General features: G+C 41.8%; 1 protein-coding gene across 1 annotated transcript in view; it reads right to left on the bottom strand.

The window, feature by feature from the left end:
• The window catches only part of drosha (drosha ribonuclease III), an 88005-nt gene that overhangs the window by 44219 nt on the left and 16336 nt on the right, over positions 1–27450 (bottom strand). The window contains 8 exon segments of the mRNA XM_038732045.1: positions 85–187; positions 2631–2730; positions 4921–4980; positions 5308–5368; positions 5486–5624; positions 12608–12715; positions 16378–16485; positions 21735–21834. Coding sequence (XP_038587973.1) covers positions 85–187; positions 2631–2730; positions 4921–4980; positions 5308–5368; positions 5486–5624; positions 12608–12715; positions 16378–16485; positions 21735–21834 — 779 coding nt within the window.

Genomic DNA, 27450 nt, shown 5'->3' on the forward strand with positions numbered 1-27450 from the left:
GTTCACTCAAAATGCATTTGTCTTTTTTTGTTCTCCTGCACAACCATCATCCCCGCTTCTATCTTTGTCTCTTGGGAATCTCACCGATAAGTGCCTCAAAGCAGTTGGCCATGGCGTGTCGCAAGTCCGACTCCCGGCACAGATCCGGTCCGTGAGCGTAGAGCATGAAGCGATCTAACTCCAGTTTCTGTCAAAGACAAACACATTCATATCAGTGTGCTGCCACTGAAACCTTGGTAATAGTCTTTTGAAAAAGTAATAGCATTTTTTTTTTTGGTATTGCACATTTTCATAGGCTCTCAATGGAAAACAAGGGAAAAAAGGGGCCAAAAAACTCGAGGGAAATGAAAAAGATTGCCTGCCCTTGCTGGAAAAGGTTCTACTTCATGGCACTGACAGATGTGCCCATGTGTTGTCCAGCTGTGGCATGATGCACTAAACCGGCACAGGAGGAAAGTGTTCACACACGTGCGTACATGCACACACAAAATTGCACTGGCACACACACACACACACACACAGACAGACACACACACACACACACACACACACACACACACGCTAGATAATCCCAAGATAAATTGTGAAATTGTACAGTGGTGACCTTCATTCTCTGAAATGTAGTGAGTTCTTTCACTGGTAAACCACTTTTTACAATAACATACATTAGTTCTATAAATATGCATAACAGGGAAATGGCTGACCCTCCACATCAAAGAGACATGAAGAACTGACATTGAATTTATTATACTATAACAAGCTTATAAATATGTATTATTATTATTATATAACAATGTCCTATTTATCTCTGGTACTATGTTACCTCATATATAACATACACATGCAGCCTCTGTGCATGGCTATATTTTATGTACAAATATATTCAATGTACAGTTAATTTTATAATAATCTATATAAGATAGACATGTATAGTAGACAATATTACATTGAACACAATATTATCTACTTGCACTACTAATGTACAGTATATCAGAGTTCTATCACTGTACAGTGTATATTTAATAAATATCAGAGTTAAAGTATGGTCTTAATTTTTAGTTTTGTCTCTATTCCCAGACTTTATTTTGTTCTACTTGTTTATTATTATTTATGGCTTTTTATTGGATCGTGTGTCTTTCCTACAACACCTCCTCGAGTGTCCTTATGTCATTTGTTTTGTGATTTATGTGCTTTAGCAGTTGTAACACTGTAATTTCCCAGTGGGGTTAATAAAGTGCTCTTTTTTATCCTTTTTCTTCTTCTTTTTAAATTCTACTTTCCAGAGTTCTCCATCTTTTATATGTGTTTGGGTTTTTGGGGGATTCCTTGTAATAGAGCTCTGGTTGATCCAGGAACAATTGCTCATGTGGGCCAGTAAAGCCCATTGAGACAGTTTATGCCATAACTGGGCTGTACAAATACACTTTCCTTGTGACCAGAGGGTCACTGGAACAAGATTGCTTGCTTCGTAAATATGTGATAACAAACTGAATGAGAAACTATTGCCTAATTGACCCTACAACTACAAACCAAGCTACCCTTGAACAAGGAAGCAAACTTCCAGCGGAGCCAGACAACTCAGCTGGCGTACTTTGGTGAAAACTTGGTGAAGCAGGACATCACATAAAGAAGTAAAAATAATAATTATATTCATAACAAAATGCTTAGTTTGCATTTCATGTAAATAAGTGTAGTGAGGTGTGGGACTGTGGGTCAGTCAAACTTTCTGCAACTATTTCCCTGAGCCAAGTCAAAAGTAGCCCAACTTGACTTTACTGGCAGTGCACCACAGACGAATACCCGGCAAAAAACAGTCAGGGTTCTATTTAATTATGGCTGATAACTGCTGGTGGTATCCCACCCCCCGTGATTGCACACACAAATTAAATCACAATTCATAAATACTCCAACTCAGAGGGAACCCGTTCTTACTTTTAAGCCTTCCAAGTGAAGTGGCGGATTGTGCCGTTGCTCGCCGAAGATATTTTTTGAAAGATAATTGCGAGTGTTCTTGAGCAGACGGCTTTAGAGGAGCCTGGTAAACAACTTGGCAACGTTGAACACTGTATCACACTCACTTTACCGCGAGCGGCAAATTGAAACAAGCCAAACTGCTACACAGCACTAATGCAGATTCGGGCGGCTGCATCTTTGTATTCAGCAGGGAGTAACATGAAAGATTGAAGTTTTTAATTGCTTTCTCCACATCACGGGACGATTATTGTTGTGTTCTTTACAAACGTGCCAGTGAGTGAGGCTTGGCTGTACAACGCTGCCAGTGAGAGAGTAGAGTAAGGAAGCAAGGGGGCCTAGCGATAACAGGAACTGGAGAGTGTTTCAGGAAGACCTCTAGGGGCCCACAGGGACCCCAGACACACTATTCTAGTCCTCCAAAACAACAACCTTTTAACTCCAATTACAAACCTGAGGGGGCAAAAAAAGGGGTAGGGATGACAGAAAGACAAAATTATTGTTTTCCCCAGTGCCCCCTTAGAAAGAGGCAAAGTCATAAAGGCAAGATAGAAAACAATAACACTGCCTCAAACAGGTTCTCCTGTCACTTCACACACCTTTCACTGTTTCAACGTGCAGAAGTAGGACTTGTAATGAGTTGGAGGAGGCGAATTTACCTTGGCTAGCATGGCTAAGTGCTGGTTCTGTACAATGGCTGTTCTGTAGGTGGCAAGGCCGCCCTCCTCCAAACTAGGAAAAAGGTAGTACAAGTGGACACTGCGGACAGAGAAATAACAGATTAGGCCAGCTGAAGAATAAGTCACTGGATCTCAGATTTCATGGTGTGTAGACATTTTTAGTTGGAAATAGTCCATATTTTTTCAGTGCCTTAATCACTAAATACAACAACAGTGGAAGAGAAATATGGCCATCACAAAATCTAGAGAAAGTTACTCTTCAGACCAACGCAAATTAGTGTGTGTAATGAAAAAAAGTGAGACAGATGACATTCGCATCCTGCATTTACCCAAAATTTCAAGACCACCTAATTAATTTTCTAGAGATTTCTAGCCTTTCCAGGTCTGTGTTGGAACCCAGAAATGGCCGCAGACGCTTCAGTAGTTCCACAGCTGGGTTCTGGGCGAGCAGGTTCCATTTTCATTACGGTCCAGCGTCTCTCTAACCACAGCGTATCATTTGATTTCATTTGAATTAAAACAGGCCATTTAATTCAGTCATTTCTAATCAATGCAAAGAGAGGAAAGCAGGTGGCGTTCTGTTTTCCAAATTCACGAGAGGTCTATTTGTCAGGGTATTGTGATCTTAGTGTGAAAACAAAGCTCTTGGAATTAATAAAAACCACTTAGCGTAATGAAAAATAATTAGACCAGAGACACTTTGTTTGCTGGCAAAAATGTCAGTCACAGAGACTGGCTTACCGGTCTACGTAGCATTCTTCAGGTACAAAAAACTGCGGTCGGCTTTTCAGTCAGAATGGCACAAGAAAAAGTTGATCCACAGACGCACAGAAAATGGCCTTCAAGAATGTTCTTCATGATGCCGTGAACTATTGACCCCGGTACATCAAAGGGTCATTAAGTGAACAAACAAAACTGTGGCTGCAGCCAGTTACTCTGAAGCTCATCTGTAAACCATTTCTCATGTGCTTCTCCTCACATGCTCCGCAGCAGTGATGGTTAAACTTTATGGCAAAAAAATCCAGCAACACAAGAGACGTTTACTTGACCCTGCAGTCATCTTTATGCACTTATGCTATTAAAGATGAGAACCTAATTTAAAAAAAACTTACCTGGACATCAATAATTCCCTCTTGTGAACCATTAACTTTTCAGGAAGGAGTATCACAAATATTGCAAGAGGAATTATGTTTTTTACATCATCTGCTGACCCCCCTCTGTTTAACACTAACTCCCTGTGGTGGGGCTATTCAAATGAGCAAAATATTCTGTTGGCTGGACAGCAGAGGCCCAGATAACCTCCAAGGGCAGTGAGCACTGGAGGTGCACAAGGCAGTTGGCTGGATCTGCTGTACCCATTTAACTGGACAAGAGGCTGATAAATAATTCAGAGGGCCAGAGCGTAGGCCAAGCATGTCTCGTCAGACGCTAACAATCAAAAGAAGGAAGGCAGAGGAAGGGGGAGGGAGAGCGGCAAAAACATGCCCAGAGATATCCAGAGAAACAGAGGCTAACCACCTTCTTTGTAACACTGTTCTTGCTGCATAAGGAGCTGAAGCAGTGTCCCGTGTAACCCAGTGTCAGTTCCTATTAAGGTTTAATCCTGCTCCTGAATGTTCACTGTTGTGGAAGTATTAGCACCAAGGGTTACGAATTATATTTTGGGAGTAGAAGTTATTCTGTTGGGAAATGGAAGTCAGATAAAAATCTATTCTTCCTTTTGGCTACCTGTGTGGGGATGAGTGCTACATACTGTGGCAAGAGAGAAAGCCCTTTTCTTATATTTTCTTCTTGTAATATCCACTCAGAGAAGGGGGTAGAGGTATAGTGGGTAGCTGGGCATTGCACTGCTAGGTAGTGTGTGAGATTAATAATAGCTACATATAATTAGCACTGTGCTTAGGTAAGTGCCAGGCAGCAATGTCCGTACTCACCCGGGAGTCAATAACACAGTCAGCATTACAGACAGCAATTCCAGACGGCTAATTGCAAGTTGTCATGGAGAATTTTAGGCCGTTAAAAAGGGGGTAGGGGGGGGGGAATTACATCTCAGTTCCAATTACCAGTACATCACTGTCTTAAATGAGTCGAAAGTATGGAAAGGAGCGTGGTTGTGACTGACATGGATAGATGTAGACAATGAGGGAGAGGGAGAAATGAAGTGAGAGGGTGAGGAAAGGAACGGGAGGAAAAAAAGAAAGGCTGATAGTGTAGTAGTCAGCTTCAATTAGCAGTCGTGTCTATCAAAGATGCGTGAGCGCTTTCTCACCTGGTGAGGAACTCGACAACAGCATCACCCAGGAACTCAAGTCTCTCGTTGTGATTGATCCTAGGGGTGGGGAGGAGACGGGAGGAAAGGTGGTGATGTGAGGACAGTTGAAGAAGTAGCGAGAACAACAGACTATAGGTACACTCTCACACAGCTGCTCGCCTGATCAGCGCTCTGAGAATAACAGCAGCTCCCATTCAATAATAAGAAGTAGTTGCCCTTAAAATGAGCTCATTTCATTTCCCCTGAGATATCCCTTCTTTTCACAGTTAAAGTTAATTTTCTTGTCAGCAGGCCTGCCGGGTATATTAATCACAAGGATCGTCCCTTTGATTGCCCCTGTGGTCAGTGATAGCATGACCAGATATGTGCCCGCAGGCAGCCTACCTGGAAGGGGAGGGGTCATCCTGCCCCAGACGAGACATGATGTTAATCAATGTGTTGATTCCTGAAAAGAAATCCAAGGGGGAGAAGTGAGGGACGATAATAGACAGAGTGGTCATTTTACAGCAAGAAAAGAAACAAGACAGGGAGAGAGCCGGATACAAAGGCAACAATTACCCACCCTTTTTCCTCATGTACATGTGGTGGACCTTCCTGTCTCCGTACTTAGGCTGGCGGATGCCACAGTTGGAAAGGGAGTTGCGGGCGTGATCAGGATTCATGCCGAAGTTGAGGTGGTGACTGGGGTGAGTCATGGCAAGCTGGACATGAGAATAGGGGAGTTAGGAGTAATGGAATGATTTTCAACCACAGGACCATTTTCATGAACCCAAGAATCTTTTTAGGAAGTCGGGAACTTTAACTTTGTTTGAGTTGGAGGAAGCAGAGTCTCAATTTACTGTAGTTCATGTGCTGTATTTCCTGCCCTCAAACAATCAATGCTCCTGGGGCAGTACTTTCGAAACTATTGTGTAGAGTTTTCAGGAATGACCTGATTAGCTTCGGAGACACCTCACACTTTTCTGATGTGGGATTAAGGAGCATACCATTTTTGAAACTTTCCTAAACCGACAATCCAACATGTTTATGTCAACAACCAGGTGCAACACTATGAGTTCCTTCCAAGACAGATTGACTGAAAATATGTGCAGTTATGATCATATTTAAATAATAATGTGTCTCCCCCCTCTTTATGACAGCTACTATAAACACTTTTGATTGACAACACATTGTACAAACCAGTTCTCTTCAAGCAATACCTGCCCTATAGGTGACAAGCTGAGCCAGCTGAGCTACCACAGTTTAGTTTAGGGTTTTGGATATGTGGGTTACTTAAAAAAAAAAAAAAATTAGCAAATGTTATTTCTGATGCATTCAAAAGTAAAAAAGTGACAGACCAAAACTTTTTGTTTTACACAGACAGGCATCTTGCCTGTAGGGGTGCAACAACTAATCGACGTAGAAATCGACAAAAATCGATCTCGTTGGCAACGAATTTAGTGATCAAATTTAAAACTCGTCTCAGTAAACTAGTTAGCGAGCTAGCTTCCCATTAAAGCCGTGTTATTTCACGCTATGAGCTGTAACATTTTCTATACAGTTTGCTTTGGACAATTTGATTGGTTTTTAATGGCGCTGAGAGTAGCACATATATTATACACAACGCCCGCGTTCACATTGCAGATGTGCCCTGACTTTACAATCATAAACGATGCATCGTTCATGGTGACGTTACCAGCTGGAGAACGTGCTGCTGCCGAGTGCGCAAGATTAGACAACACCGGACAATTTCATACTTTATAAAGAAGAGAAAAAGGTTCTCCTGTCAATGCGTATGGCGGTGGCTAATCCGCCCCAAACTCCCTTAAAAAAAAAAAATCTGAGTTTTGTGAGTTGTTGAGTTATGGGAAAATATATAAAATGTTGTCTACAATAAAATCGTTAATAATTATAGTAATTATTGACCTCCTGTAAATTCGGCAAATGTAATGCATGACGTTATTCCTTTCTTTGTGTATGGTGTCAGTTTGTACTGGTGTGTTGCAGCACTGGCGTGTAAACTGCTCAGTCAGTAAACAGCAGATCAGCTGCTGAGATCAGGACTTGATTTCAGAGGAACCTTCTGTTGCTGCAGCAGAAACGTTCATTAAAAGATGCATTTTTGAAAGCAGTATTTATTTTATTGTTGTGACTGTTAATTAACAAGTTTAATTTTAAAGCTGATAGCTAAATAAGACGCATTGTGTAATTTTGTAATTCATAAGTCGATTATTCGTTTCAATAACCGATAGATTAATCGACTATCAAAATAGTCGTTAGTTGCAGCCCTACTTACCTGTGGTATCCTGTGGCACATTTAGTCTCTCATTCCATCCCTGCACATCACACTTTCAAGCATCCACTCAAACATCAAATTCGCAGAGCAGTAAATTACAAAGAAGATGCAATGAGACTGTGTTGTTGTCTTATCCTGTGCATAAAACTGTGACTAACAAAAAGCAACTCATTTCTATTATCAGTCTAATTTGCCTTATCTTCCCGGTTCTTCCGATGTAATCGAACAGAAATGCACCACAGAGGCCTTTAGCTCTTTCTAGTTTCTAGGGCTCCGTAGTTCCTGGGACTGTGTTCCAGGTCACGAAGGATCAATCATGTGCACAGTGAAAAAAAAAAAATCATAACAGACATTATTTAGACATCAACAGCATGGCTCAACACCAGCCCCTGTGAAAAATCTCCACAGAGCATGATCCGTTCCACCTCCTCTTTCGGCTAATAACTAATTACAAACGGTAACACTGGTCAAAGCAAATCAGTCTAATAATGTTGGATCAGCAATCGCTCGAAGGAAAAGTGGAGAGATAGCTGAGGTTAGGTGAGCCCTGAAAGGGAGAGCGAGTGTCCCTTGTGCCTCTTTGTCACGGTGAAGTTGCTTGTATGAAAATTAATGACTTAAACTTTCAAACCTGTAAAGAGAGGCAAAAGTGGGAGTTTAAGGTAAAATAACCCTGAAGGAAATGCATTAGTCGACAGTCAGCTTTGTTTGAAAAAGAGGACAAAAACTGCTGTGCCTAGAAAGACTGCCGCAGCTGAACAACTCAAACGCGCTGAGGGAAGAAAAAGATAGGGCTCAGTAGGATATGTCAAGCCTTTATCAATCTTACATTAGGAGAATGTTAATCTCAGCCCAAAAAAATAAAAAAACTCCAACTACTCTCCCCCCTGGGCTTGCTTTTCAAAATGCTTGTCTCCTTTCAGCCAACTTCAAATCAATTTCAAGCTCCAATGAGATATATATGTAAAACGTTAACAGAGAGGTTTCAATATTTATAGTTGCTCAAGAGGCCTTCAGCTTTGTACCCTTGAACACAGATGACAAATTCAACAGCAATTGTATTTTTTTCTGTGGTTAAGAGGAACAGTGTTGTTTTGTGGGAGAAAAAAAAAAGCTAGTTATTTGACATGACACAAGCAGAAATCTAGCAATTCTCAGCGCCGTGTTGACAGTTTGATAAAAAATATAAATAAAAACAACAACAACCACCACGTCTACTTCCAATTTCAACTTTCCCCATTGTGTGGTGTCAGACATAAGTCAATGACTGCCTACTACACAGCCTGAACTACAGAGTTGGGTATTCTAAAGGAAATGCATCAAGCAAAATACATCAGTTATTCTGTAAACACTGCAGGTCCTTCACAGTTAAGGACAACATCCAACAACAGTATTGGCTTTTAAGCTGAATCTGTGGAGAGGATTGACGTCTGCAACTGTTCCTGTCAACATAATGACTGCGTAAAGTATTTGAGGGATTTGGATTTAGTGATCACTGCCTCAGCTGCTGCTCAACTGCCTTTGGCTAAACGGGAACATCATCGCTCAGCGGAGAGCAGCAGACTTGACTGGAAAGAGTGTTGTTGCACCCGCATGCAGGGAAAATTATGGGCAAGCTGCCGGCTTGGCAAACAGGACTCAACAATGTCATTACCGTGTATTGCATTATTTAATATAGTACACAGGTAAATATGGATTCAGGGGTAAAAAGAAAAAAAACAACTGAGGGAACAGACTGGGATCACTTGAAATACTCCTCTGCATCGTGATGTAAATTAGTTGTTTACTTGTAATAAAATGTAGCTTTTTAAAAATCTTCTTTGCATTGCCCTCAACTTGGCATTTCCTTCGCAAAAAAAGTTCCAGACTGGAGACTGTTGATGATGATGACAACAAAATGAAGCAAGCTGAAAAAGTCGCACTAATCTTAACCTTTTTATTTATTTTTTTTAATAATACACACCTAGCAAAGGCATCTAACTGCAACCTTTCTGCTCGTCGCAATCATCGCTCTTTATCACAGTGAATAAAAGAACAGCCATTGCACGGCAGTGGTCTTAGTAGTGAGTCAAGGCAAACCTTCCCACTTTCACTCTATATATTACAAAAAGAATAAAAGAAAGTAGAAACAGTTACTGTGGGAAGTATAATTAAAACACAATATGGCTAGGTATCTACAGCAGGACTACCATTAACCTCTTGCGTCAAATAACAATCCATCTTAACCTCTGGCTTCAGGTTTCTCGGGGTTTAGCCTTGGGTTTTGATAAAAGTTTGTTATCCGTTGGGTCCGTGCCTGCATCCACAACACACGTTTATTAATGTGTGCCCACTCCGTACCTTCCACTATTACACATAACATTCATAGCTTTTTATTTTGGTAACAAGGAATTTCAAATATTTGTTCAGAAATACAAGAAAATATTCCAAGCCTGTAAAAAAGATATCCAGGCCAGTGTAACTTGAAACAGACTGACACCTCAATCACATGGCTGGGCATGCGTCGCCATGAATAACAAAACAAATAAAATACACCGGTACTCTGTCCACAGAGTCACAGCCACATTCACGGGGGCATGTAAACAAAAGCATGCAATATCAGAGCTGGGGCAGAGGACTTGTACAGTTAAATTATTGAGATCCTCAGTGATGCCTCTCATTCTGTCAGCATGGGTCAAAAGTGAGGAATGGGGATGAATCAACAGGGGGTGGGTAGGATTATGAGGGTCTGGTGGATGTGGCGATGCGGGAGCATGTGGCGACTATGAACACATGTCTCTCCAACCCCGCCCCCCACAAGTTTTAAATGTTAAATGTTTAACAGGGAGGCTCTCTGAAGAGAAGCTTCAAAGGGCCGTGGCTCCACTGGAGCCAGGCGAGGGGGAAGTGCAGAGGCTCCCACTCGCAGGCTGGGTTTTTGTCAGTTGCTTCATGGCAGGTTCACACTGTACTGCAATAACAGGTATGTTGATGCACAGATAATCAAAATGATACTTTCATGGCTTTACTGACTCAGTATAATATAGTGATTATGCATTCACGACATATGCACACCTTGCAATTTTGATTCACTGATAGCTTTCATTAAAACATTACAGAGGCTGAGCTGGAAACAAGCATTGATTCTGTGCAGACCCACCCAACCCTCTGGTTTCCCAGATGATCAGCTGCTTTCATCTCTTCTAAGGAAAATATGAAAAAAGGGAAATAAATTTTCATTCCTTTAATGGGAGTACAGCTCATTACTCTTCATAGCTAGAACAAAAATTCACATCGTGAAATACCGAAGTGTCCCAAACCAAGAATGACCACCCATGTTCTGTTCCTCTCTAGAAATCCCTAGAAACCCCTTTAAATATAAGCCTCACTAGGAGTGTGTTCAAAGTATCACTTTCAAAACATGTCAGACTAGTTTATACCATGCTTTGTTTGACTATTAATAATTTAGGTATAGTTTTTTTTTTGTAACTTAACAATTATGGATCTTTCATTGTTTTGGCCATCCCTATTTTCAACCACAGTCTTTCTGTTCGTAACACAAAGTTGCAGAGGATTATTTGACTAGGGACTCCAGGGAAAATGTTCCAGCGTGGCCAGGCTCAGCCCAGTGCTCCGTGGTATCCCTACAGTTGGTAATTGCCAGTCACCCTGGGAAAGTCCTCAACCCAGACCCTATGCTACTTCTTTTCAGCCAGAGCCTGACTGGATTTACAGGAGTTACAAAGAACTCCAATAGTGATCAGAATGTCATGGCAATTAATCAAAATGTTCGTAGAAATCTCTCAATCATGTCAGCCATTCATAAAGCATAAGCCAGTATTTGTTTAAAATACTCATGGCTTCTCTATAGCTAAATATACAGTACTACTTTTGTATCAGCAAAAGCAAAAATCTGCTCTAAACTGCAAGACGCATATTTAGCAGTTTATTAAGACTTAAAGTGGAGAACTTTAAACAGCGTGATAACACCCATACTGTGGTTTGAAAATGTCTTTATTCACCCCTACATTATATACAGCCTTGTGTGTATGTGTCGAAGCACAGTTTATAATGGTACCAGATTCTCTCACTTTAGAAATGAACAGACTGCCACTGGAAAACATTCAACTCATTAAATGATCATCCTATCAGAGTGGAGGCAAATAGAAGGTGATGGCTGATCGGAAATAAGTTCTGACTCGGAGAGGGCTGTTTGAACAAGCACCATTGCACTCCTGCAGCCGTTCTGTCCAAACCCATCTGGGCAGACCGTGTGTGTGTTGTGGGACATTAAGCCACTGATGTGTGTGTGCGGTAGATGAGGAAGGTGCTGTAAGCTCAGCAGTGATGGCTCCCTACTTGGACAATTTCTGTCCCAGCAGTGGTGAACTGCTGACAGCCCTGGCTTTGTCCCCCCCCACCCCACCCCCACACACACACACACACAAAGAGCGATGGTTAACACCTCAGTGGGTAGAACTGTGATGCGGACAGACAGGCAGCGTGCACTGCAGAGGCCTGTATGTGACTTGTTATGATCGCACACAGATTGTTTCTTCTTTTGTTTGTTTGTCTTTTTGGAAGATGAAAGAATTGACAGAGAGAGAGGGAGGGACAAAGCCATTAACTTCTCCCTAAGAGACCGAGATGTCAAGCTGAAACGGACGCCTCCTTGATGAAAGGGCCGCAGCTTGTCGGCCGCCGGCTGGCCTTGCAGCAGGTCAGTGTTTCCCTTTTAGCGCTCGTAATGACAGGTCATCATTATACAAACGACAAGAAGGCCAATCATCGATCGATTCGTGCAAATCCCCACACATAAACACACCCAGCACACTGAGCAGCCATGCACACAGAGCCTTGAGCAAATCTTAATACATCCTTCCCCTTTTTAACTATGAATAGCCTTCAACTCATTGATTTCTAATGTATCAGGTTATGACAGCTCTTCAATATAACTGAAGGCAGCCGTGGGGCTTACTCTGAGAGCACACAGCTTGAGGCTGCAGACCTGAGAGGGGAGAGCTGGCATTATGGAGGAGGCTGTTGTTGTCCTGACTACTGTCACTGCAACTCACAGCAGACCTGGGATGCTCGCTGCAGAGATATGACTCAGGCCAGTGTGTGGGTTACCTTAGCTGACTCCTGAGCCCCTCTTTCCACCTGAACTCTCCCTGCAGAGGTGGAATGGCACAATAATGAGGCAAACGCCGTCTCCCTGGATCTCTGTGCACAAGAAGCCCCTGCACAAAATGTTTACTTTTTATCTGGCCGGCTGTAGACTGCGCCCTGCCTAAAAGAACTGCGGGGATATGCCTACCCTTATCCATCCTGTTAGTTATCAACTATGCCAGCCTTTAAATAATGCAGCTAAGGTTGAGGTATAGAGTCACATCACTTTGCAAGTAAACAGCGGTCATGACTGTGCCTTACCTGAAGGAGGCAGCGCTCCTTGAAGACGTAGCCAATGAGCTTATCCAGGTGCATCAGACACTGGTGGTACCGGATATGATGGGTGAGAACTGGCAGCATCATGGCATGCTGTGGAGGACAGAGAGAATTGGCAAAAATGGCAGGAGGGAAGGCAGCATAGGAAGAAAAAAATGGAAAGGGAAAGAAATGGGAAGAGATAGAGCATGAGGATTATATATATATATATGAAAGAACAGAGAGGAGAGTGTGTTTTGAGAGAAAGTGTGATGAAGAGATTGTGAGAAAGAATGGGAGAGAGTTGATAGAGGGAACAGGGAGGGAGAAATCAATCAACCAGTCATTATTTATTAAGTGGTGCTCTGCAACAGAGAGATGAAATAATCAAAAACCCAATCGCTGCACTGTGAGATGGAATGAGAGGAGGGAAATTCACATTTGGACCGGACAGTCAAATCGAAGGCCATTTCGACATGTTGACACACTTACATTTGGACAAACACTGACAGCCCCCTCTGACCCTCATACAATAAAACGAAAAGTTTGAGTACAACAAAGTGAAAGGAAAGTGAAAAGGAAAGTTACTTGGAACTGACAACTGTGCATATCAGCGAGGTAAACGTGACACGGAAAGTGAAACTGAAAGCAGAAAAGAAAACAGTCAGCGGTCAGCAAATGAGTCCCTTAGTCAGAGAGCCAATCTACAGAATCATTAGAGGAGGCTTATCAAGTCCGCCAGTCGGAGTGGCTGAGAAACTGTAGCAGAGGCTCGTGTACACACATTAACCCCGTGCCACCACATGAGAGAGGAGGGACCCACGCATGCTTTAATTAGTGCTACTGGGAAGGGTGAGCCCAAGGCCCGGCAGCTACAAGCAGTGCTGCCACGTAGCCCTGGGGCCATCACAGGGGCCGTGGTGACACACTCCCCAGGCCTTGTTAAGCAGCCAATTAACAAAGCCAGGCCCTGGCCGTGTCTACAGCTCCTGACCTGTTCTGATGACTGCCGGAGTGACTGAGTATATGTGTGTATAGAAAGGCGGGGTGGGGGCTTGTTAGAGTTGATACTCAGGTAATTAAAAGGTGGGAAATTTCTAATTTACTGTCACGGATGACGTTTGGGCATTCTGGACAGAGTCCAACTGGACCAGCGGCCTGAATTTTCTTTTCCCCTGGCTGAAATATGACACGCATGAATTTTAAATTGCACTTTAACTCAATTTATCATAATTTTATTACTGGAATGTGATAAAATAGTTCACATTCACATCTTATTTTCTGTTTAATCACATCACTTCCTACCTACCTACCCGCCACCGATACAAATGTAGATAGCTGTATTCATACATGCTCTGGCTTGATTATGTGACATATCAGTAGGTGGATTAATGTTTATATTAGATGATAAATAAATAAATGTGACACACTGCTGCAGTGAATAAAGACCCACCCACACTTATTTTCTCTGTTGTAGAAAAGAAAAAAACTTTAAATATTTTTGTCTGCTTTCACATGGATGTGATCAAAGGCAGGAAGACAAAGCCGAAAACAGCAATGAATCAAAAAAATAAATATAGAAACATAAAATAATAAAAATAGTGATGAATAAATAAATCCCATTCCTGCCTTCAATCTGTAGCCTGGTCCTTGACAGAGCCTTTTAAGCGAAACAACCTTGGTGTAGCTGAGCAATGTCAATAATGAGGGGGTTGATTTTGTTCTGAATAGAGCGCCTGCTTTTAGAATCAAGAATCTATGGGTCAGTTTTGCCATTATCTCTTGACTGTGTCACACGCTGTGCAGAGTGTACCACCGCAGTTCGAACTGAAATTATTCATGAACCAATTAGTCGTAGCAGTACAGCTTGAAGCAAATATAATTGGGCAGCAATTATGGATCGGATCCTTCTTTGCTAGACCTTGCTGTAAGAGAGGTCTGGTTTGTGAGGCTAGAACTTTCTGTCATTCCTCTCCAAATGTGAGCATGAGTATCAGCTGTAGGCTATCCTCGCCGCATACAGACAGGAGATGTGTTCGGAGAAAGAGATGTGCAACGCTGATGGCAATTATTCCCTAGCAGACAATATTGCAATAGACTTATAAAATAAAGCGTAGTAGTCCATTTCATTATACTCACACATCCGTGAATACAGCTCTGTATGTTTAAGTGGGCACAGCATGCCACTAACACATTCAGGGTTATGACTCAAATCTCATTAAGGCTGTCCAAGCAAAATCGTATGCACGCAGAGGGCTGTAAGCTGCATATGTTGTCCCACTTCCCCGAGATGGAGATAACATACAGCCCGTGTGGAGATAAAATCCCATCCTGGTTTATTTTGCTGCTAACAAGTGCATAAAGGGAGATAACGGTACATGTGCTCTTGCCATACAGAGGGATGGTGAAAATAAAATGTCAGATCTGACACATTATTTAATGAAGGGTATGGTTGCTGAGGCTCTGTGGGAGTCCACTTTCCTTACACACATTTTGACACTTGAATGGAGAAGTGATGCAATATGTGGAAAGATCAGAAGCAAAGTTTCTGTGGCTGTTTTGAGCATTGGTCTGTGTCCGTCTCACTGCGGTGTATTACAAATTGGGTCTTCTTTTTACATAGTTGTGGCCATCAGTTAATGTATTCACCTTGTTAATAGTAAGGTTATTGACAAGCAGTTTAGCAAGATAATCTAAACTTCCTTTCCCAAAATGTCAGTAATAATCCCTCATTGCAGAGGAAAACGCACACAGCAAGTTAAGTTAAACCAAGATCATTGTTTACTATCTGTAAACAGACAATCAGGGTAATTATTGTTTGTCTCAGTGCTTCACCTGGTGAGTAGAATGCTATTACCACCGATAGGAAATATGGTCAAAGCTATAATAATAAGTTGTAATAAGGTGGAACTGTCCATTAAATATGCACCACTAAGCAATCGGCTGCAATACATTTGCTCTGAGTCCGTTTTTTCGAATTGATTTTAATGTTTTATTGATACCGTCTAGGGCTGTTCGTGGTCTGGCTGCTATTTTGTTTAGATTGCTGAGACTCTGAACCAATAGATACCACGTTCAGTCTTAATAGTTGTACTAAAGTACAGATTGGTGTCAACAGGTGAGGTCGGAGAACCCAACCTCTCTAATAGTCTTTGAAGAGCTTATCTGATAATGAATTCATTGTTTTTCGTCAAAAATGCTCAACACTCTCTGGCTTCAGCTTCTCAAATGTGAGAATTTGGTCATTTCTTTGTTTCTTAACAGTGTAAGTTAAATATCTGCATTTGTTACTTTAAGGCTGTGGGAACTTGAGAGGAATTTCAGTTTTTGACAAAAAAAATTAACTGATAATGAAACTAATCTAACTAAACTAAATTTCTTTATGTCCCGCCACACTTAAATTGCTCTTGAAAACCTACTTTTATGTTTTTGAAAGACTTTTATCACCCTAATTGTTTGTACTTCTATTGATGATAAACTATTTCAGTTTTCTGACTTAACTTACTGTTAATGTTAAGGCTTCTCCCTCTGTATTGTATTTGTCTTTAATGATTTTATGAATATTTTAAAGCACTCTGTAACACTGTTAAGGTTCATGGTAAATGTTTGTTATGTAAATATCAAACTGTGTGCTTTTGTGTTGACAACGAGCACATGTAATATCTGTGTGTATGAACATCTGAATGTGTGCGATTCGTCTTCACATGTTGCACAGATTATGTACTGCTGCATGTATGCAGTTGTCAGTGTGCATGCATACAGCTGATGGGTGTTACCTGACAGACGTCGGAGCGGATGCCAGTCTTCCAGAAGCCCTGACTGCTGAGCTCCACTGTCACCTCACGGCGCATAGTGTTCTTCTGACGGATCTTCTGAAGAGCTTCCTGCCAAACAACCAGCCAGTCAATTATTGATCCGCTGGAGCACAGCCTACGGGGACAGCTCCCATCCTCAAAACCCCACCCCATCCTCACCCCCTCCCTTCTTTCATTCCTGCTCTCACAACAGAAAGGCTGGCACATGCAATAAACTGAAACCTCCATGGCATGACACATATACAGTACAACAGTGTACAGGGGCAACAGGGGATGTGACAGCTCTGCTGGTCCTGGCTAATTGAGGCACTGCAAAGGGTCAGCACTGCTGTGGGCGGTGGTGGCGGTAGTGGTGGCGCTGGGTGTAGGAAGGCTGATACTGAGGATTCAGTCCCAGCAGCCAAGAGTCGAGGCACCTGCCTGCCCATTAGGACCACCACATGAGCCTAGAGGTACCTGCAGAAGCAGCAACAGCGGCAGCAGCAGCAATCATTACAGATACATACATACACACACACAGCATCATTTCAGCCCTACAGCAAATAACTGGAAATGCAGTCGGGGGGAGGCGAGTCTGAGACAAGCGGGTTCTACAAATAACAACCAAGATGGAAGATGTATTGACAGACTGCACCTCCTAAATGCGTGCGCATGAATGTGTTTCATTCAAGTGAGACGCTATCGACTCCGTCTGAGTTAGCCGTGATCTGCCTAAAATGGAACGCCAGGAATTTTTGACTCGCAGAGGAAATAAGAACAACAAAGGCATGAATAAATAATGGCATCCTACTTTGAACTGTGCATCAAAGTGAACACACTCTCCCACGCGCCACACATGCATCCGCAACCACACACACACAACAAATCTTTCCATGGACAGCCAGCCACTGTATATGGAAAGCAGTAATCACATCGAAGTGCGAATGATATGTAAATACTTATTATGCAGGGCTTTCTACGGAGTCAGGGAATGGACTGAAGTAAAAAAAAAAGTAAATAATTAACCAGGATGGGGAGGTAGGGGGACCAGCTTGCGGCTGGACAAACAGACAAGTCAAGGAACATTTTACTTTTATCATCACATCCTTCTGCTGGGAGGTATGTGGTTTGGATGAGGTCAAACACCAAAGACACTGTATGAAATTGACTACCTGTGGAAGACAAAGTGCAAATCTGTTGACTGTGTGCTCCCTTGCTTACTTGTGCTTTTGTAGGTTAATTCAGGGGACTTCAACTCATCCGCATTACATTGTTCACATTGTCTGAGCAATCTAAGATGAAATGATTAGTAGTAGTTGTCGTTGTAGGTGGTCCAGCATAAGGTCTAAGGTCGATATTTATGGCAACCTCCGATGTTTTTGGCAACCTCCCTAACCTTTAGCCTTGGACTACGCTTATTTTTTACTAACATCTAGTACATTTGAATCTACTTATCTTAAGCTGCTTTGGACAAAGTTGCCTGCCAATCGAAATGGTCCCATGACCGTAAAGGCTCCGCAAGTTGACAGATCGTGTGGTCCTGCACCTCCCAATGTTTGTGACCGGGCGCCCACTGTGTGCGTGAGGCTTTTCCTTTCAAGATCGACCAGTTTCAAGGGTTTTTGTTTATTTGTTGGTTTTTTTTCACTTGTTGAATACAAAAGCATCTGTAGAGCATGCCATTAGTTCATTACAATACAACAGACAACATACACAAATATTGATAAAAGAATATAACTATATATATATATAAAACTTTATATCTATCTATCTATCTATATTAAAAAGTGGTAATTAATTATTTTTTACTATGTCTCAAGGATAACATGTCATGGATTTTTAAAAAAATTTAGTAAATATTTTGCCAGCAGAATCAAACTGTTTACAGGATATTGAACCTTTGTTTCATGGAATACATTTCTTCTTCTAAATCCCTGACTTCTTTCCCTCTCTCTCTCTTTCTTTCTTTTTACAAAAATCCGGCAGTGGGCCACAGTTGGCCACCCCTGGTCAATGGCATTCTTCTGGTAACACTCACTGACTTCTTCACTTTGTTTGTTTGCCCCTTAGGCTCTACAACTAGCAAATTATTTGAGATGCTGTTCATTCTATCCAAAACACACACATACAATACAACAAAAATAAATATTTTACCGTTTAGTGGTCCTACCATGCTGACCTTCATTTGACTCTCTGTATCTTTGCCTATAGGATCTTTGTGATGATTGTTTGCAAACATTTACATTGAAGACCAAATAAATGAAGATTCTTGTCAAGAACTCAGTTTAAGTGCCAAAATCCTCAGATTGGGCCAATTGATGTTGCAGCTGGACAATGTTCCTTCACACATCACAATCAACACTGGAATAGACTGAGAAAAGTAGTGTTCAATTCCTGTGTGGTCCAGCTGAAGCCAAGACTCGAAACCAATGGAAAATCTGTGGAACGAGTTTAAGATATCTTTTCAAAGACGCGCCTCACACAGCTCTACTGAGCTTGGCCAAATCTGCAAGGAAGAATCAGAGCAAATCCCCAAATCCACATATGCCAAGCTGATAGAGAAGACTCAAATCTGAATTCACTGCCAAAGTACTGACTCTGGGCTGAATACTTATTCAAATTAGAGATATAGGATAGTAAAAGTAACATTTAATTCATTTTCAATACAGTTACATAAATATCTTATAAACTGTGTCCTTCTTGTCATTATTAGCTATATTGTTTAGAACAAAACACATTTCGAGATCACAGTTTTAATTAGAATGAAAAATCATCCCTAAAAAGAGTTAAATGAGTATTTAAAGACGTCTGAAGACAATATCAGTCTGTCAAGTCAAGTGTTTGGCTGAGGAACTGGTACAAAATCCATCTGGGCAACACACTGACAGTCTGCCTGTTCTTCAGTGCTATGCCATCTCTGCCCACACAACCCTCCATGCTCTCAGCATGATGGAAATGGGTGCAGAGGCGTGCGCCCTGGTGTGAAGGTCAGTTAAAGCCAAGGCGAACACCTTTGCTCTCCCTGGAACTCTGAACTCCAGACTGAGCACAGTGGTATCAAAAAGAGCTAGTTGGAGAAGCACAACATTGCTGTGAACACCTCTGACAGGGTAGAAAATGCCTTTCTGGGGAAAAGACGTTTAGTCTTTCTGTGAAAGACTATTTACACACAAAGCTTGAGTGTTCCCTCAGGCATTAAACACGTAGCGATGCCACACTGCCACCGCAGTGAAGAGACACTGACATGGCTAATGCTTGTGGTGGAGCCTGATGGACCCAGTGTGTGAGTGTGCATGTTTGGGTTCACTAATTGCTCCAGTGCAGGTTGACAGTAGGATTGTCAGGGCCTGTTAGTCTGAGAGCTTTGCAGAGCCACCTAGGAAACAAGCTAATTGAGCTTGGAGTTCTTGCTCATTATTGGTTCAGAGTGTATTAAACAGACCAAAGGAAGTGTCTGGATCTGTAGCACACGCACAGCCTTAGAGAGCTGTATCTACTGTAAGAAAATTACAAGTCCCTACAGGAGAGATATGGTGGGACAAAGCAGTCATGCTCAGCTACTTCAGGCCACACACAGCACCTGTACACTGCGATTCCCTGTGGCTACACGGTCATTACTTCACCAAACCTAAACCTTTTCAATTTTTGGCCCTAGTGGTGGTTTGACCTTCACAATCAACTCAGGAGAGCAGTTACAGCAGTTTTATTCTATATTGTACATTACATTACTACATATCATCATATTATCATATCATCAGTTGAGTTGAAAAAAATGACACTGCCCATCTTTACACCAAAATAACATATTTATAAGATTTTTCTGAGCTAAACCTAACAAGCAATGTAGACACATGCTGCAGGAAAGGGTCTGAAGAGTGAGGAAAAGATATCAAAAATAGTTATGGATGGGGCAATTTGTGTGAGGCAAAGGCCAAACAACCTGCTCAAAATTCCTGCTTTTATACCAGAGGTCAACTGATTAATCGTTTGGCCAGTTACGGGACGGTTTTCAATTATCTTTGTCGGCGGAACTTGGCTACAATAGTGGCCGATAGCTGCGCAGCTTCCACTGCTCACGCTGGGACGTACATCACCGTTTTGCACGGAGGCTCAATATAGGAAGTCAAGGTAACGTAAGATAATTTATATTCATGATCGTTAACCTGTAAATTATGGGCATGATAAGTTTGTTGATTATAGTATGGCATTATTAATGCATTAAGATGAAGATAAGTGATGCTATGTCGAACGTATGTTGTCTCTGTTTTACTAGCAAGCATGTTAGAATTTGGCTAGCCCTTAAGCTAGGCACAAGCCTAACACAACTACGGGCCAATGGCCATATCTGATCATTTTTGCTGAACACATCGTGTGAGTAACTCCTGATAATAACCTAAACAACTGTTAACCTGACAAACCCTGACGCCCCCCGGTACCGGGGACAACAAACGATTTCTGCGCAAAACACTTTATGAAGATGACGTCCAAATTTAGCATAGGTTCAACCTAATCATGTGACCCACCTACGTAAAGCTAAGACACTCAGCTAAAAGCTCATGCTAACCATTTTTACCTAGAGATATCAGCTTTTTCAGGCTCCAAACTACTGTTATTATATCGAACTTTAAAAATCCTCTATTGGTCAACCTCTAATTTATACCAATTAAATTATTTTATTTCCTCTAGACTAGTTTGGTGAATAATGACATTGTTGCTTGTATATGTACAGGCTGGACTATTTGACTATTTAGTCAAGGTAAGGTTACAGTTAAGTAAAAGCCATTACAATATATCTGAACACCACTCAACACATAACTTGTCTAACATATATGGTACTAATGTGAAAATTTATGTTTTTCCAAGGTAAAGTCCTGGATGCAATATTTAAATATTCCTCTGTTGCGGCAAAACATTAAATGTGTGAAAATAAGGCTGTTTTTATAATACTCAACAAAACCAGAAAATAATGTTGCCTTTGTAAGTTTTGGCTGTCTCAGTTTAGTGAAACAGCATCGTTGTTACTTTCAGGCAATAACTCCCAACAGCGAGTTGCAGATAAGCAGCATTTGAATCAGTAGCACAGCAGGAATAATAGTAATGGTAATAGTTTTGTTTTTGAAATTAATGGCTTTGAATCTCTTATTTCTGCAGACTGTGCAAGTGCTCCAGTGTTTCAGCATAACCTTTCATATCTGCAGGAAATGAGCTTTCAAACTATTTAAATTGAAAACACACTGCACCACATTCACATAACAAATGCGGGCCAGCAGACAATGTTAAAATGAGTGTGACAAAGGAAACAAAAAATATCAAAGTGTGTTTGTTCTGTTTCAACCCACCTCTCTCTGCGTCAGCTTCTGCTTGTCAATCTGCTTGACCTTGGGGCTGTTGGCCAGCAGGTGGCGTAGTTTCACATAGCTCTTCCACAGTTTCTGGTACCTGCCAACAGTAAATAAGGAGGTGTCAGGCTGACAGGAGTCCATCTCCCCCTCGCTCTTCTGCTTTGCAACAACAAATCAATATTTCATCGGCAGCTTGCCTGATATTAAACATAATTTAACAGTTGCCTGCGGCCATTATTGCATTAGCTGTCTGTGTTTGAGGGCAGTGGACACAGAAGATTCTCTGTGTTTCACATGTCCACTGTTTGAACTGTGAGCAGAGGTGTACACACACACACACACAATTTGCACTTTTTTTTCCTGGTAAAAAGCTGTAAGTAATGTAACATTTGAGCAGCCCCCTAACACATGGCTCGAGAGGTATCTCACAACCTCCTTCGTCTCATTTTATATAAAAACCTTTTGTCTTTGCTCTCATTTACATTTGAAAAGAGGCAGGAAGTTATCTGCAAGGTGACATGTAGCCATCATACTAACCACCTACCCTTTCTTCCCCCCTCTCTCTTTTCAATCAGACCTCCTGATTGATGCACTCTGGGCCGAGTGTGACCGTTCTGCTCCCATTCAGGAGACTTTCTCCTCATTTACCCAGAGTTATTCAATTATGATTGGTGGGATGGAGGGGTAAGGTGGTGGGGTTTGGGGGATAGGATGGTGCATTGACAGAGAGAAGGGCAGAGAGGCATAAAGAAAGAGAAGGAGAGAGAGGGGGGGCAAGGAAGGACTGAAAAGGAGGGAGGTAGGGTGTACTGTGGAATAAAAGAATTATAGAGCTTTAATAGTGGGGACTTCATTAGAGACTGAGACGAGGGAATGAGACGGCTTTACCGCCTCGATTATCAGCTCACCACCACCTCCGCACCGAAGCAGCCCAAGCGGACGAGAGACAGAGAGCAGAAGAAAGAGAGAGCGAGACAGAGGGAGAGAGAGAGAAAGTCTATCCAGCCTGGGAGGCCCCCTCGTCCCCAATCCGTTCCAATGACCTTTCCACAGATCCGCTGTGCTCTCAGGGTAGCACTGCAGCGGCCCTCGCCACTCCCTGCACATGCTTTCATTAGCATATGCTGCCTCTTTCTTTCTCTTCAGTTTTCTATCTCCAGCCCTTTTTTTTTTAGGCATGGTGTCTGTGGCATTGCTGGCTTCATCCATCTGCGAAAGTAATGGCTTTTTGCTATTCAAACTTAGGTATCTGTTACGTAAATGTTCCATAATGGCTCTATTCATGACAGGACCATTACGGATAGAACTGCTATACGATATTTGGCAGCTGGCAGGTGAGGCAGGCAAAGAAGAGCGGTGAGTTAGAAAACACTGATTCCAAGTGACCAATTTTAAAACTTATTTTGCAGCTGAATGCCTTGTTATCTTTGTGGCTTTATATCTGACAGTAGTGAGCACAAGGGATGCTCATCGCCTGCTTTTCACTCGTCTAACCAACCTGAAAGACTCCTAATAAATGTCCCCATCACTGTCACCATTTATTAGATTGAATACACAATTCTGCCACCTTAGGCATTGTTAAAAACAATGAAAGTAACTTTCATTTAATTCCTATTCGCTCACATGCTTAATGTTAAGAATTTTGCTCAACATTTGAATTGAAACATTTTTACAAATTGATTTGAAATTGGAAACAGCTTCCCTGCAAAATATACAACAAAATCTGCTATCTATTTGGTGCGTAAGAAATGATTTATTGCAGCGCACAGGTCATGCATTTAATTTATCACTCTGGTTATGTTACCACTGCCGGGACCAAAGTATCAGGGGATTGTTGCAACACGGATCTATTCTCGTCACACTGAAGTCACTTGCCAGCACACTGCTGCTAACTCTAATTAGCGGTTCTATTAGCTGACTGCCCGGACTGGGAGCTCGGGAGTGTTAGGGGCTGTTTACACTGCTAGCACAGGAGCTCTGGACCGCCGGGAGGCCAGTTTGATGACAGGGAATACAGTAGCTCCGACCAGGATGCTGACTCCAGGAATGATGAAGACACGGAGGGTTCAGACCGGGGCAGAAGAGGCGTGAAGCGGGTTAATTGTAATTAACATTATACATCATCCATCGTGTTGACACGTCTGCAAGTATTTGTTCTTGTGAAGTTAGAAGTTTCATTCCTGTGTTTTTAACATTGGGACTTGTGATGTTATACTGTGTCGAGGCTTTTCAGTCAGGGTTCAGAAGACATCATAGCACTGAGACAGCACTGGTGAAAGTTACAAATGATATACTGATTGCATCAGACAAAGGACTTGTCTCTGCACTTGTCTTGCTAGATCTGAGCGCTGCTTTCGATACCTGGAAAACTTTATTGGCATCAAAGGATCGGCCCTCAGTTGGTTTAGGTCCTATTCATGCGGTCCGTCCCAATTTGTATATGTGAATAATGATTCTTCCATGCATACCAGCGTTGACCATGGAGTACCACAAGGTTCGGTACTCGGACCAATCCTTTTTACTCTTTATATGGTTCCTCTTGGTAGAATTCAGGAACCATGCCATAAACTGTCATGTACCAGTACCACCGTGAGGAACCTGGGAGTTATTATACTGGGAGAAATGTTTTTCAATCTGCATATTATGCAAATTTCAAGAACAGCCTACTTTCATTTACGTAACATTGCTAAAATCAGGAACATCCCGTCTCAAAACGCTGGTCCACGCTTTCATTACTTCCAGGCTTGACTATTGTAATTCTTTACTAGCGGACAGCACAATTAAGTCTCTAAAGCCTCTCCAGCTGATCCAGAATGCAGCAGCGCGTGTTCTGTCTAGAGTAGGGCTGGACGATATGGCCAAAAATGTTATCACGATAAAAAGTTTCATATCTTTCGATATCGATAAGTTCAAATCGTTATTTCTTTCGAGTTTAAAGGCTCATTTTTGCTCCTGAGTTAAAGTTGAAGAAACCTGATGGTTAATTGTTGTTTAAACTCTTCTTTATATTCAACACTTGAAGCCAAACAGTGGATCACTTCACAAATCTGAGGCAGAACATTCAAAACAATTGTGATAAAATCTTTATATGCATGAGTAAAATTAAGTAAAAGCTTTTTGCAGTCCTTTTTCCTCAACAAAATAAACATATTATTAAAAAAATAGGTCCTAATTCGTGTATAATTCAAGTGAATAAAATCAAACATTTATTGAATATTTATTGAACATTTATTATATTGTTATTGAAAAAAAATATTGCGATAATTATTGTTATTGTTTTATTGTCCAGCATTAGTCTAGAGTCAAGATTAGAGAGCATATTTCTCCAGTTCTAGCCTCCCTTCACTGGCTCCCTGTGAAATACAGAATAGATTTAAATAAATAATTTAAATTGTTCTACTTACCTACAAAGCCTTAAATGGGCAGGCACCATTGTACCTCAAAGAACTCCTGATACCTTACTGTCCCAATAGAGCACTGCGCTCTCAAAATGCAGGGCTGCCTGTGGTGCCTAATGTAACTAAGGTTAGAGTGGGACAAAGAGCATTTAGTTATCAAGCGCCTCAACTATCGAACTAGTTTCCAATTTGGGTGCAGGAATGGGATAATATCGCCATTTTTAAGGCTAGACTTAAGACTTTTCTGTTTAATAAAGCTTTTAGTTAGGACAGTGTTGAGCAAACTTTAAATTATTATTCAATGTTGTCATTTTATTTATTCTGATTGTATTTTTATATGTGTTTTATTACATGCATTCTGTATTTTATGGTTAATTTTATTTAATTTCAATGCATTTTGTAAAGTGTATCTGGACCAAGTCTTTTGGTATTTTGCACTTTAAATAAAACTTGACTTGACTTTACTTGAAATAAATAAACAAAATGTTCAGTCTCCTTGCTGGTTGTTCCGATACAGTCAGAATCATCACCGCTTCCACCATTTAAGAGGTGACTGGCTTCATGGCCCTTGTAAAATTTATATTTTAAGGCACTATTATATTTTTGTATTTCTCTGTAATGTAGCACAGTGTCAACAATGTTAATTATAACATTGTTTCTCAGCCCTAGAACTATTTGCTGATTACCCAAAAATAATTATGTAACATGTAATTAAATAATTTAATTAATATCATAAACGTGCAACCACTAGTCAACTAATGGCTTGAGCTTACGTCTACTAGTTGGCTTGGTAAATCTTTAGTCGGGGGTCATCCCTGGTAAAAAAGAAACTTCAAAAATACATTGAGGAAAATGGAGGACAACAGTTTATGGATTCTCTATACATTTAACTCGCTACATGGGCTTAAAAAAGGATACATGAAAACACAGCACTCAGGAAATGAATTACTTCACTGTGCAATGTCAGAAAGAAATGGCCCTATAAGAGCTGAGTATGTAAATGATGTGCTCAACTTCAGTCTTGTAAGAGATTAGGGAGACCCTGTCACCTGACACTGAATCCATGCGTTTCACCCGAGGCGTAAATATGACAGCGTTCAATCCAAACTCCAGCCAGGCTGGGAGTACTACAGGAATGTTACTGGTCCATCACAACTTTTGCAGAAAGAAGATTTGGGGCTTATTTAATGAGACCGACATGTTAAACTGAGAGCACATTTAAAGCACATTTATGAAAGGGGGTTCTGTCTCTTAGTCTTGACCTCCTTTCTACTCCCTCGATCCTTCCATCCATTGTGTTTCTATCATGTTTCACCCCTGTGAAACATGACAGCCCTGTTCCATCCTTCAATCCTGCTCTCTTCTCTTTACATTCGCTGACCTCTGCCATGTCATCATTCTTGCCTCAGCGGTTGTAATGGAGTTGGAGAAGCTCGGGTGCCGACTCTGAGCACAAACGCGTCCAGTGGGCAGCGTGAAGGGAAGAAGACAACACAGCTTCTTCAGTCTCCCGAGTTAATATATGCTGCTGCTGTGGCCGAGGCTTCCCCTCTGTGGCATTGCCGCCGCCGCCGCAATCAACACCGACTCCTGCCCTCGCTACACGCATCATTAGCAGTGGTAGGAAATCCTTTCCACTGGTCTCTTACTACTCGTTTCTGCATCAGCTAATGATGTCCCAGTCCATCCATAAATTTGTCATTGTCTGCCGCTTTAAGAAGTTTGACATGGTAGCAGGGGTGCACAGGGATGAAAGAGCTCTGCGGACAGACGGCTAAAATGTAGCAGCAGGGGAGTGGGGACATTAGTCGGAGGGAAGACGCAAGCTAGTTCTGCCTAAATGGATTTCCTAATGATCATCCTCTTGTTTGGATCTTCATCACCGGCATTTGCCTCCTGCACCCTGCCCGGACTGTTGCGAGTGAGCCCAGATATTTGACTTGAAAAAGAAATCCACAGGTTTAAATTTAGACTGAGCGCACAGAAACCAAGTTGTGTACTGACTTTTGATTAGTGCTTGGCACGGTGTTGTCGCATCTCTCGGAACACCTCAGAGACCGCTGCTCAGATGATCTAATACACTGCTTTTGTTAATTATGCAGCAGCACAGTACAATCCCCGTGAATGTGTGTGTGCGGCATTACTATTCACTAGGCAGAAACTGCACCAGCTCCCATGGCGGAGGAACCCAGCGGAAACCTGGGACCCGTGACGATGCATGTGAAAATGTCACGCCACTCATTTTCTGATCCTTCTATTCCCCATATTTCTATATGTCCTGTCCTCTTTGGCATACGCCGTTTTCATCCTCCTCG

The sequence above is a fragment of the Micropterus salmoides genome, unplaced genomic scaffold, assembly GCF_014851395.1.
Source record: "Micropterus salmoides isolate LMB-PRFRI ecotype aquatic unplaced genomic scaffold, ASM1485139v1 Ms_hic_scaffold_1, whole genome shotgun sequence".
Taxonomy (NCBI): domain Eukaryota; kingdom Metazoa; phylum Chordata; class Actinopteri; order Centrarchiformes; family Centrarchidae; genus Micropterus; species Micropterus salmoides.